General features: G+C 39.4%; 1 protein-coding gene across 1 annotated transcript in view; it reads left to right on the forward strand.

Annotated features, from left to right (window-relative positions):
• Window positions 1-13,840, forward strand: part of CFAP46 (cilia and flagella associated protein 46) — a 149,352-nt gene that overhangs the window by 32,362 nt on the left and 103,150 nt on the right. Inside the window, exons 10-14 of the mRNA XM_077822155.1 lie at window positions 2,373-2,471; window positions 5,702-5,892; window positions 8,388-8,616; window positions 11,703-11,823; window positions 13,284-13,407. Of these exons, the coding sequence (XP_077678281.1) occupies window positions 2,373-2,471; window positions 5,702-5,892; window positions 8,388-8,616; window positions 11,703-11,823; window positions 13,284-13,407 (764 nt within the window). The remainder of the gene's footprint in view (window positions 1-2,372; window positions 2,472-5,701; window positions 5,893-8,387; window positions 8,617-11,702; window positions 11,824-13,283; window positions 13,408-13,840) is intronic.

The raw sequence follows: 13,840 nt of genomic DNA on the forward strand, positions 1-13,840 counted from the left end.
ATATTCATGGCACTCTTTTTGAATAAAATATTGTGTAATCAACCTCAGTATACAGCAGGTGGATTCCACCCCTGCTGAGAGGGAAGTGGGGCATTCATATGTGCCAAGGCTAGGCTGTTGGTTAGGGTTAAGGTATGGGGCAGTTCAAGAGGAGCTTGCCAAAAACATACCTCAGGTTATTCTCTCTTCTTGGTAATGGGAGGTCATAGGGCTGTTCCTTCAATGAACACACAAGTCTGTATAGGCTGTGAAACCAGCTGTTCTTGCTATCCCCTCCCATTGCTGGATTTGAGGGGTTGAGTCCTGCTCCTTCCCCAAGCCTCTTCTCCTGACATTTTATTGTTTTAATTATTCTTATTTTGTAGTAATTAGATTATGGTGGCAAACAAAGCGTATACTAGGGGATTGGAGCGGAGTATTGTGTACTTGTCCTGTATGCTCTCACTATAACTGTTGGTCTGGGTGGGTGTTTGTCCCTGTCCACTCTCACCTCCAGACTGGCTGAAGGGGACTCTCTTGTTTATTCTTTCTGTCCCCTTATTGTCTACCACTGCACACAGGGAGCCCTAAAGTTCTCAGGCATTATAGTGTGTGGAAGAGCTGCTGTTCCCGTGGGGCAAGAGGGGGATTTACAGATTCAAAAACTGTGTCCCTCTCAACCAATATGATTACGGTTGCCTGGTGATTTCCATTGTAAACCCCTATTTTCAGTTGCTTGTAACTTTACCAAACTTTAACTGCTGAGGCTGATATTTTCCATGTTAGCTGTCTACCTCAGGCTGATTGTTTTTTGGTATTGTGTTTTGTTTTGTTTTTTGTTTTTTTAATTTCAACCAAAATGGTTAGGCCATTTCCAAGAATGAGGGTAGGGAAAAATAAAGTTTGGAGAACTCTTGCACCCTTCCATGCTTTGGAATATGGGCTTGAAATTTTGCAACGGGGGAGCTGTCAGTGATGGGGCTTGAAATTTGGCAACAGGGGGTGCTGTCAGTGATGTGTTTTTTTTACTGCTCCAAAAAAATCTACCAAAATGTGGCCAAGTTATAAGACTTTGAAAAATCATGGTTCACCCAAAATCGACAAAGATTCCATCCTCACTGAGCATGCTTGAGCTTCTCACAGCTCCTAGTGCTGACTAAATTGTGCATGCGCTATCCCCTACAAAGTGACTGAGCATGCTTCTGCCCTTCATAGCTCCAGCATGTTAGCAGGCTGTGGAATGAACCATCTCCACAGAGTGACTGAGTATACTGCAGCCCAGGGATATGGGGGCAAACCTGCAGTTTCCTTGTACTGGCTGCTTCTGGCTACTCTGGGCCAGGATGGGGCTGATCACTAGATCTGAGAGCAGGGAGCCTGATCATCTATGCTTTCAGTGAGACGCTTTCTGTCACTCAGGCAGTGTGGAGGAAAGCATCTGATTCAAATGCAGAGGGGACAAGTATTGGACCTAGAGGATTGTGGGGATGGACTGGGGGAGTATATTGGGAGCAGGAGCCTAGTGTGTGAAGACTGATCCTGGTTGGGCAAGGAGACTGGGAGCTGGGGAGTAAAGTGTGCTTGGTGGAGGGGGGCAATGAGCTAGTGAGCACTGGGGGCGGAACTGAGATCAGACGAAAGTTTGTTGAATCAGAGAAATTTCTGCAAAACAGTTTATTTTTGATGAATCAGCATTTTCTGTTGAAATTCTGTTTTGTCAGAAAATTCTTGACCTTCTGTACTATTGAGAGACCTATTGGAATAATTTTTTCATATAGATTTTAATTTTGCACCTTTCAGAAGCAAACATCTGCATCAAATATCAACAATAGTATTGAACCCCATCCAGCATGTAAAATCAGATAATTTTGTCCAGTACCAGCTCAGAAACAGTCAACCATCATTCTTGACTCTTTTGTCTTACTCTTGAGAATTGCATGTTTTAGATGTAATAGAACAGGATTATCAGTTAAAAGATTTAATTTAAACTGTCAAAGTAAAACCATAAAGCTAGGAAAACAAAAGTTTTCAAAATAAAACCAAAGACATAAACTAATGGAAAAAGAATTAAAGGTACCTGTCCTTTTCAATCAACACAAAATCTTTGGTGTTCCATTTGCCCTTTCTACTATACTTTGCAAATATAATGGGTTGAAATCTCCTACCTTCCAAATCCTCTTTGTGAACCTTAAATGACTGGAGATAGACACTTGAGAATTCCCTTTGTACTGGCATGTCCATCTCCTGTGCCAGTTTCTCCCAAAGTCTGCAATGTATATGAATGGGGAGGCGTGGTGGACTTCACTAGGACATCTGTTTGTAAGGTTGGGGTCTAAATCACTATACTTGTAATTAATTTTACAAAATATATTTTATATATTCATATTTTATAGGCGCCAGGAAAACTGATTGAAATAGAATGTCTGGAATGTGAATATGAAGTCCAGAAACTTGGCACTAAAATTGCAACTTATACTAAAGGTGTTGTTGAGGTATGTTCTTTAATTAGCACTAATTTCTATGAAGAAGGTGAACATTAACTTTCTGTTAAATTTTCAAAAGTTGCATATTAACTGTGTGTCTCAATCTCATGCAACTTTGTAAAAAAAAACCCAGATCATTTTCAATTATATCCATTAATTTTAATATATTATCTTTCTAATGGGCCTGAACAAAAGAACATTGAGTGAAATAAATAGAATCCTCTGTTCTGTCATCATATCAACAATTCGGTAGAACAGGGCCATATCATGTTGTTCCACAAGAAGGAACCAAATTGTCTGGCTATACCAAAAGAAGGATAGGAGACATTTGATATGGTTTTAATCATGCTGCAGCTCTATTAGATGTCTGGAACTACCTGGCAGATAAAAGTGTATAGTGGTGGTAACCCTATGTTTATTCAGTAACTTCCCAGGGGACTTCCATCAGCTACCCTCTCTTTTTCCATCCAGGTCTCCTAGCCAACCCATTGCTGGCACCTTACTATCCACCCCCCTTGTAGGAGGGTTTAAGGTGGGCTTTAAGAAAGGTGGTTTGGCTCCCTGCTGTACCATTCATAGGAACCCCAGCTCCTCTCTATTCTCATTCCATTCATTTAACCAACATCTCCTTTTAAAGTCTTTTACCAAGCCATTTATCTGGTCACTGTACACATTCCCTAAGGAATAGCTGCACTGGATATCTGCCCCACACTTACATAATGAGTTGTGACATATAGCCTAACTCCCTTCGTGCCACACATCAACAAAGCTCTCCCTGAAGCCACTGTGGGGAAGGCAAGAAAACCCCAACTCCACCTATGCCAATTTGGTGATAAGGAAAAAATTCCTTCCCAGCCCCCCTAAAATGAGTCTGCTAGTGCAATGCCTACAGCAGGTCTAGACCAAAGCTGGTACTTCACTACCTAAAGGGGAAGAAGGGTGGGTGCTGCTGTAAAAGGGGGCTTCACCACACAGGCTGTGCCTTTTAAGCCCTTATGTCCACCCAGTTCTCAGGAGATGAGTCAGTGACACCATGCTGGCCCCTTCTGCAGCAGTTTGACCTCTCCCTCGCCTCCCATAAAGCACTGTTCCCTTCATTCAGCCAGCCAGCCAAATTCCCCCCAGCTTAAAGGTGTGCAGTCAATGGAAAAAAGGGGACAAAGGAATGCTGTGTCATACTCATATTTTGCATCATATCTAGGGAAACTGTTTGCATACAAATTGTGATGGGTTCGGTCACAGAGACCTCCTTGGGATTGTCTTCTGACGTGCTGGAATTACCTCTGAGCCCGTTTTCCCTGTCAGTTTGGGACTCCAGAACCCTGCCTTGTTGAGCCAGACACACTAGTCTGCTGCAACACAGACCCAGGTCTGGTCCACGCCCGCAAAGCAGCAGACTTCAACCAAAAACTGCTCAGCAAGTCACCTATCTCCAGCACCCAGACACCCACTTCCCAGTGGGATCCAAACCCCAAATAAATCTGTTTTACTCTATATAAAGCTTATACAGAGTAAACTCATAAATTGTCCGCCCTTTATAACACTGATAGAGAGATATGCACAGCTGTTTGCTCCCCCAGGTATTAATCAATTACTCTGGGTTAATTAATAAACAAACGTGATTTTATTAAGTATAAAAAGTAGGATTTAAGTGGTTTCAAGTAATAACAGACAGAACAAAGTAGGTTACCAAGCAATATAAAATAAAACACGCAAGTCTAAGCCTAATACATTTAAGAAACTGAATACAGGTAAATCTCACCTTCAGGGATGTTCCAATAAGCTTCTTTCACACACTAGACTCCTCCTTAGTCTGGGCCCAATCCTTTCTCCTGGTACAGTTCTTGTTAATTCCAGCTCAGGTGGTAACTAGGGGTTTTCTTATGACTGCAGCCCCCTTTATTCTGTTCCACCCTCTTTTGTAGCTTTAGCATAAGGCGGGAATCTTTTGTCTCTCTGGATCCCCACCCCTCCTTCTAAATGGAAAAGCACCAGGTTTAAGATGGATTCCAGTTCAGGTGACATGATCACGCGTCACTGTAAGACCCCAAGCCTCCATTCTTTCCGGCCTGACTCACAGGAACACAGGAAGATTTACAAGTAAACAGCCATTTACAACCAATTGTTCTAGTTAATGGGAGCCATCAAGATCCTAAGCCACCATTAATGGTCCACACTTTGCATAATCACAGTAGGACCTCAGAGTTATATTTCATATTGCTAGTTTCAGATACAAGAATGATACATTTATACAAATATGATAACCACACTCAGTAGATCATAAGCTTTGTAATGATACCTTATAAGAGACCTTTTGCATAAACCATATTCCAGTTACTTTATATTCACACTCCTAAGCATATTTACATAAACATATGGAGTGTAATGTGACACACATTGAGGGCCAGATTTTGCAAATACATGCATGAAGGAGTAACTTGACTCCCATAGGTAGTCACATTGAGTAAAGTTGCTTCTGAATAGAAGTGTTCACATGTTTGGAACCTAAAATATCAGTCACTTATTTCAATTATTGAATAATTAGAAAAAAACATATCAGTGCTATTATCATTTGAATAAATGTAATAGAAATTTAGATATATTTAAGAAGTATCCATAAAACAAATGCATATTACTAAATTTCTTTTTAGTTTTTACTGTGTTAAAACTCAACTGAAAGCTATGAATTTGTAAATTTCTGCTGTAGAGCCCTATTTATGTAGGCTAGGATTTTCAAAGAGCTCTGTGTTGGCTTCACATTGAAGTCAATGGGAGTTTTGCCATTGATTTGAATGGAGCAGAGTTAAGCCAAGACTGATTCCTTTGGAAAATCCCACTTATAATGTTTCTTCTCTTCTTTCTACCCCATGTTAGAACCTCAGCATCTGATGAATTTACTAAATCCTCAGAATTCACAAATAATCCACAATCATGGATTTCTGCTATCATAGGCGATAGGAATAGACAGGCTCTTGGCTGAGTGTGGCAGTAGCTTAACATTATAGAGTACCTAAAATGACATTCTTTAGCAGTCAAAATGAGACTTTTGAAAAAAAAAATCATGTACTGTGCATGAAATATGGGGTACACTTGAGGTATGTGAAAGTTTCATAAATCAGAAACTACAGAGGGTGTTTTCTGTTGGAAAGAACCTAAAATTGCAGTTTTACAGTAATATTTAACAAATCATTTGTATTATATGTATATATAATCAATGTGAAGTAAATTTTTATTTACAGACTCAGCTGAAAGTGATAAGAAGACTTGAACAAGTGTTGCAACATGCAGTTCGACTGGGAGACCCTAATGTTATTCAGGTGGTTTGTGCTACACAGTGGAATCTTTGCCTTCCACTGCTACAACACAATTTGCATCAACATGTACGAAAACCATTAATATCTGTTGCTGATAGCTTAGAAAAGATTGACAGGTAAGTTACTATGCTATGTACGTTGTTATTTGTTACTTTGGAAAATAGTGGTCATTTGAAAGCTAATGTAAAGACCAAAAGGTAATTTGGGCATCAGTAAAAGGTGCGTAAAAGTAATATTTAAACAGGACACCTAAATAATATCGCATTCCTATTGTAGCCTTCCCTTATGTAGATCTCAAACATCTCTGAAAAATTTCCCAACAGATTATAATAAATTAATATCTGGATAATCTGTATCTCACCCTATCTATCACTAAAATGCAGCCTTCTCTCAAATGAAATATCACAAATGATTAATGGTATACAGAAACACTGCAGTTTAGGACAGGAAGTGAGGAATAATGTATCCAATTGAAATTATATGTGGAAATTGTGTCATCATAATGTGATAAAATATGTTGGAATATGGCCTGGATTCTGACAAGAACATCCCTGCATTTGGGAAAAATATTGCACAATATATAATAATTTGATTGATTGCACGTCTATTCCACCATAGGGGTATGTGCACCTGCTCACAGTTGTTGGAAACTTTCTTCCGTCTATGGCACCTGTCGGAGTGAAGTGAGCACAACTGCTGCCTTGTGCTACTATGCACAGGTAGAACAGGTGGAGTGGCCCGGACCCACCCATCAGTTCCTTCTTACTGCTCATGGCGGTTGTTAGAGGTGGTGTTTCTTGCCTTTTCAAGTCCTTCCCTCATAGTATCTGTTTATTATAATTCTCTAGTAGTCTGAAGGTTTTTCATAGTTTTAACGTTAGAGTTAAGTTTTAGTTTTTGATAGTTTGGACTCTCTGGTTTTTGCCTAGATATCGGGACTGGTAATCGGGGTCATGCCTCAGTCTCCAGATTGCAAGTCTTGTTGCTCTTGCAGAAAATCAGTGCCTGTGAGTGACCTCATGCCAATTGGCTTAAGTGCCTGGGGGATATTTTTCAGAGTTTTAAACCCTGTTCCAAGAAAGACAGGGCTGCCAGACTCAAGTTTCACTTAATGGAGTCCGTGTGCTGTCCACCATTGGAGCTTCCTGCTCAAAGCAGGCACCAAACAGGTCTGCATCTCTTAGGCATACTCTCCTGGTTTGGCTGAGTCAAACATTGGGATCAAACTAAGTAATTTAGCTCAATCTTGCAGCTGTTCTTATTGAGTTGCAGTCAGAATAAAGGGCAGTCTGGTGTCCTCCCAAAGAAACTCATCTTGGATTTCTGCTTGCTCCAGCTTGTTTACACTGCCAATTGGCTATGTGACTCCCCCAACTAGAATATTAGCCGGTGCAACCAAGTTTCATGCAGCTTCTGCAGCCTTTCTCGCTCATGTGCCCATCTTGGACGTCTACGAGGTGGCAACTTGGTTGTCAGGCCATACATTTGCCTCTCACTGTGCCATCTCAGCAAACCAAGGACGATACCAGATTAGTTGTGTGGTTCTCCAATCTTTGTTCAAATAGACACCAAGGCCAACACCTGTTTGAACTGCTTGCAATTCATCTGCAAAAGAATGGACACATGCAATCACTCAAAGAAAAAATGGTTAAACCTCTTGTAAGTTGTTCTTTGAAATGTGTTGTATGTCCGTGACTCACCCTCTATTCCATGGCACCGGTTTGATATGGTTTCCTGAAGGACCATATCAAAGTCTATCTGGTAAGAAGGATCTGAGGAGGCTCGCGGGGGTGGGGTGGGGGCACTCTGCTCTTTATACCTATGTAGAGTAGCATGAGGTAGCAGAGAGCTCACTACATCCCAACAAGTACTGCTGAGGGAAGAAAGTCTATAACAACTGTGTGCTGGGCGCACACACACCTATAGTGAAATGGACATGCGCAACCCATCTCGAACAACAGTTATATGAAGGTTAGTTACTGTTTCTTCCAAGAGGTGAGAGCTTGACTATTACATCTCAGACAAAAGACAGCACTTCCTGCAGCCTAGCGTCCTCTAACACCACATTGGGGTATTGATTCATTAGTCAAAAGGAGGGGTGCCATGTATTGTATTGCCAGCACCTTTTTTTGTAGTAGTTGTGACGTTTTCCTTAGAGGTGTCTTGTCCCATCCCTGATTCAGGAAGGTGCTTAATGACATGCTTAACTTTAAGTAACTGCGTAGTCACACAGGGTATGTCTACAGGGCACTTTTGAAAATATGGTCATGTCATTTAGGTGCCTAAATAGGAACTACTGAAAATCTGGCTCTTTTTGAACAACTCTATCAGTGATACACAAGAAACAACTCAACAGCAAGATTATACAGTTCTTTCTTGGCTGTGTTGGCTCCCCAGGGCTAAGGAAAGCAAAATGTAGTAAATGGTTATGTTAGTCACTTCAGTATGATGATATGACACAGAAAACGTGCAAGGAACAGATAAGTTGAGTGAAGGAATCTTGTTACTTATATTATTCATATTTCAGCCGCATTTTTTATAATTTTAAGTCTAGACAGCTTTGTCTCTTACTGTTTTAACAGTTTACCTATAAAATTGTCCAATTTCCTAGCTTGTTGATTTTGCTACGTTGCCAAGTTCATATGGAAATTGCTCATATTGAAGAAGATGAAGATAGAATAGAAGCTGCCATGGAACATTTTCAGAAGGCTATATATCTAGATAACAATGGGCAATACCAGGAACATCTTAAAATGGCTTTTCATCGTCTTCATTTATGCACTATGTTGTACAAGTCACCTGAGCGCCTAGAGGATCAAGCAATTATGATGATTGAACAGGTAATAATAAAGAACAATTTCATTTGTAGAAACAAAAAGTTTGCTTATTAAACTTCTCCAAAAGAAATTTTCATTTATAATGCTATTCTAAGAATTGTGTATATTCAGATCCAAGATTTCTAAGATAATTAAGTTTTGGCCTTTTGAGTAATTTCTTGCAAAATTATTTAATAAATAACTGTTAAAGTTAATCTTTACTGACAGTATTCAAAGGAGAGGGCAGCAGTTCTGATGCATTCAGATGCAATATCATCCATACACCCATGTAGGAAGAGACTGAACTAGCAGGGTTTATGGGGAAAATAAACTTGTGTATCGGCATACCAATAATATTCCATCCCATGTTTACACTAAGAACACTCATGTACAATAAAGGAGATAGGAAAGTACATTAAGGAATGCTGCATTTCAGATCCCTCTGTGTTGGCATACAATTGTCAGCGTTGGTGGACTGCTGTATTTTAGGTATGATTTGAACCACTATAGCATAGTTTCAGGACTCCAGCAACTTCTCTGATACCATCTCAGATAATTCAGCTGTGATAGTCCCCAAGTAATCTGGTGTTTTAGGCACCAACAAAAGCATATAAATATTGAGAATATTAAGGTTCTTCCCCATTTATATCTTTGTGCTGCAAAAGTGGAGCTCAGCAGCTTATGGTTGGCTCTCTACATAGTTGTCAACTTTTAAAATTGTGTTTCAGGGGTCAGTTGTCTAAATAAACTGAAGGCCTGTGCATTTAGAACCTAGCCCCTAGAGGTTTTGTGTGGATTCTGGTGAATTTTAGCACTTATATTCTGTTTTACAAAGATCATCTGCCTAACAACCACAACCTCCTTTGGGCCAGGTAATTATTACCTCAGTTTTACAACTGGAGAAATGAAGACACAGAGAACTTAAGTGAGAATCAATGTCAAAGTTGTGGATAGAAGACAGGAGTATATTGCTTCATCCATTAGCCTGTGTTGCTTTTCATTTTACTGAACTGCCGCTGATAGTGATCACGGATCATACTAGCTTGCTCAGCTGCAGGTTGGCTGGGAGGAAACTTGCAGCAGCCTTTGCACTGTCAACCTTGGAGGCATTGCTTCCTGCAACTACAAACGGATTTGGAGTCTTCACAGAAATTCAGAGATCCTTGGCCATGGTTATCATAGAACCTAGAGGTTAGTGCTGGGCAGTTACAGTTAGCTATGAATGTGATCTTTAGGACAAGTCAGTGACAAGCTTCCAACTCTAGCAACCAGTTTATATAGGGTTACAATTTCAAGGCTAGCTTCACAAGGAAGAAGCCTAGAAACATGTTTTGTAGATGAAAGCTGAGAGTTTCCTTTCGATCTGAAGGTCCAAATCAGCGTGGGATGGATACATGTATGTAGTCTTTAAAGACTACAAAGATCACCTGTGTATGTTGCTACTGGTCCATTAGTGTACGGATGTGCACAGTTACTCCTCACATGTGGAACAGAAGCTGAAAATAATAATTTAATGTTAAAACACGAGGATTTCTGGCTGAAATTATACAGGTTTCCTGAAGGACCATACTATCCTAAACATCTGCTCGCCCCTGGCAAGCCATGACTCTCCGATTCCTGCAGACCACCAACCTGCATCATTTGCATGAAGGGATTTCCTCAGGTTGCATCCTCAGACCTGTTTTTGGAATAACTAATTTGCATTTGCTCCACAATGTGCTGTGAAATGGACCACTGATGCTTTTTTGGTTGATATGTTGCATATTAATTCTCAATTATATTTGGTCATGACCAAACTGTTTTGTAATTTTCTTTAACTGAACCATTTTATTTTTGAGAATATATCATAGTGACAGTTCATACGTTAAAAATTAAATAGTAAAATTCAGCCATGAATGTGAGCAATATTAAAATGTAATTACCTGCATATGCTCTGAGTTAGCCTCAAAATGTTCATGTCAAGAACCAAGGTTTCAGAGTAAGTCTATCCAATAATAACATTGTAGAACAGTACATAAGTGTTTCTGGACTGTAATGCAATTCCTGTGGTACGTAAGCCTGTGACCAATGTTGTGGCTTATTTAATGGGTGAGATGTTGTGATAAATAAAGGTGGGGGTAGCTCCCTTTTATGGACACCCAGCCAGCCAGTTCGCTATAAAGTCCCTCTTGGTGTCTCTGCTTGCTTTACCTGTAAAGGTTAAAAAGTCTCCCTGGCTAGGTAAAAGAAAGGGAGTGGGCACCTGACCCAAAGAGCCAGTGGGAGGGCTAAAACTTTTTAAAATTGGGAAAAAAAACTTTCCCTTTGTCTGTCTGTTGCTCTCTGGAGAGCAGAGACACAGAACAGCAATTCTGTAAGCAGCTTTAAAACCAGATATGAAAAAGCATCAATTCATACCTTGAACCTACTTATCTGAAACCCCAAATATGTAAGTAAATCAGGGAATGTCTAGGAAGACGCGATTAGGGTTATTTCTTTTATTTCTTATTGGTTTGTGGACTCCTCTGTGCTAACCTCAAATGCTTTTTGTTTTGCTTGTAACCTTTAAGGTGGACCTCAAGAAGGTTATTCTTGATGTATAATTTTTGAAAGTGGGTTTTTTAAATCTAGCAAACACCGAAGTTCCAGATGTATTTTCTTTCTCTTTTGTTTTTAATAAAATTTACCTTTTTTAAGAACAGGATTGGATTTTTGGTGTCCTAAGACATTTGTGCACATGTTGTTTAATTAGCTGGGGCAACAGCTAATTTCCTTCGTTTTCTTTCTCAGATCTTCCCCGGGAGGGAGTGAAAGGGCTTGAGGGTACCCCAAAGGAGGGAATTCCCAAGGGAACCTTCCTGGGTTCCAAAAAGGAGGGTTTTGCATTTGGGTGGTGGCAGCATCTACCCATTCAAGGTCAGAGAGAAGCTGTAACCTTGGGAGTTTAATACAAGCATGGAGTGGCCAGTATTAATTTTTAGAATCCTTGCGGGCCCCCACTTTCTGCACTCGAAGTGCCAGAGTGTGGAATCAGCCTTGACAGATGTACAAACACCAATTTAATGAAAATGTATTTATTTTTAATATAACTGTGAATGTACCCATGACAGTTAGCCCTTTTCTTTATGTAGGCTAAAAAAGGGAAACAGAAAGACAGTGTGAGGAAGAAGCGGTCTCTTTTGGTCAATGCAGGTCTTGCACTGGCTCCTGATGCATTTCAAATAGTCCTTGACAGTGAAAATGAAGCTAAAGGTAAGGTATGTTTGCTGTGATTAAAATAGGTCAAAGATTTGTCTGTTACTGATTCTTTACCCAGCCTGAAAAATATTTGACCACTGGGGCCAATGATAATGTTTAGAAGACTGGTTTCAGAGTAACAGCCATGTTAGTATGTATTCGCAAAAAGAAAAGGAGTACTTGTGGCACCTTAGAGACTAACCAATTTATTTGAGCATGAGCTTTCGTGAGCTACAGCTCTCTTCATCGGATGCTGTAACTCACGAAAGCTCATGCTCAAATAAATTGGTTAGTCTCTAAGGTGCCACAAGTACTTCTTTTCTGTTTAGAAGACTATATGCCTTTGGGTGAAATCATTGCTGTAGTGGCAAAATTCCCATTGCCTTCGGTAGGGTCATCATGTTTTTGGAGGAAACCCTGTAGTCCCATTTCCGATGCACATAACTGTGTGACACTATAAACTTATGCTCTCAACAAAAAATTGATGTCTTGTATAATTTTATTTTAAATTTGTAACTGCAGAAGCTGTTCCTCGTCATACATGGTAACTATTGAATGCTGTTTCAAGTTACTGTTTGACTCAATAATATTCTGTGGCATTGAAATACATATGTTCTTTATTACTTTCAAATTTGTTGCCTTTCAATTTTGAGTGCTCTCTTGTTTCTTTATTATGCAAAGAACTAAATATAAATTCACAGTTTACCTTCTAAAACACGGACCCCAGGATTTGAGCTCATTGCTTGTACGTTATACCATGGACATTTTATCCTGTGAAAGGCTACCCACTCTGTCGTTAAACAGCGTCCATCAGGAGATAGATTGTCCATACTATTCCTGCTGCTTTGTGCCACTCTAGCAGTACAAAGCACCTATAATGTCAGTTTAAGCAGCCTTCTGAGGATTCCCCTCCTTCACCACAGTGTAGAGATCGTGTCCAAGGGAGAGGGAGCATAGCTAGGGAGTCATAGCCCTAGTGGTCCCTGGATGCTGGAGCACCGTTTGTCAAGTGCTGAACTGGGGCCTTTTGAAGGAAGCTCTGAGCACTATAAAAGGCAAAATTTCAAATATTTCACAAATTTTGTTGTGAACCAGTATGTATACTTTTCACTGACTCGACATAGATTGCTTTATCAATGAGATTTCAAATATTATTCTAAATTCCAATTAGCACACAAAATCACACGAATGAATCACATATACTCACACAAATCACATATACCCCATATAGTAGAGGTCTCCAATTATAGATATATTTCTCTTTTTAATTAGGCTGCACTGAATCAAACTATTTTTTGCTGATTTGGGAAATTATAGAACATTTTTATATACTAATTCCAAACAAAATTGTTAGTATTTTTTTAATTAGTATAATATAGATATTTTAAAATATATAAGGACCTACTTATGAATGAAGTTATTGTAGTGATGAAAAACGTGCATTGTAATACTTGCATTTCTTTGTCTCCATTAAGTTTCCTCAGGTAAAAGTAGGAGTCAAATAAGTTATCTCTGTGCAAAAGCACAGCATCATACTAAGAGTGTGGAGAAAACCAATGGACATTTGAAACGATTAGGGCATGGAAATGACAAGGAGAGGTAATTACCATAAAGAAGGTGTAGATATTTTTTTTCATTTTAAAAGTGGTATATTACTAATGCCAAAGGGGAAAGTTTTGATATAAGGACTCTGAAATTATTTGAGGCTCAATCCTGCAAGGTGCTGAGCACCCTGGTACAGATCCAATGTAGCATTTAAGCATGTACTTACTTTTAAGCAAGGGATCAGTGTGGCCATATCATAAGCCGTTAAATTTTGTTTAGCTTTGTTTTGTTAATCTATATGCTGATATAATTAGAAATAACAGCTTTATTCCTTCATTTCCAATGTATAAGGAGTCTTCAGTAACTGGCATCCTCCTTCTGCAGTTGATGGTCGATGCTTTATGATTTATAAGTTATCTTTATTAGTGATAAAAATTGACCCTCAATTTAGTAATATTAAAATAATTGTTACTAGACTTTAAAGTCT

This window comes from Eretmochelys imbricata, chromosome 7, assembly GCF_965152235.1.
Source record: "Eretmochelys imbricata isolate rEreImb1 chromosome 7, rEreImb1.hap1, whole genome shotgun sequence".
NCBI classification, from domain to species: Eukaryota; Metazoa; Chordata; order Testudines; family Cheloniidae; genus Eretmochelys; species Eretmochelys imbricata.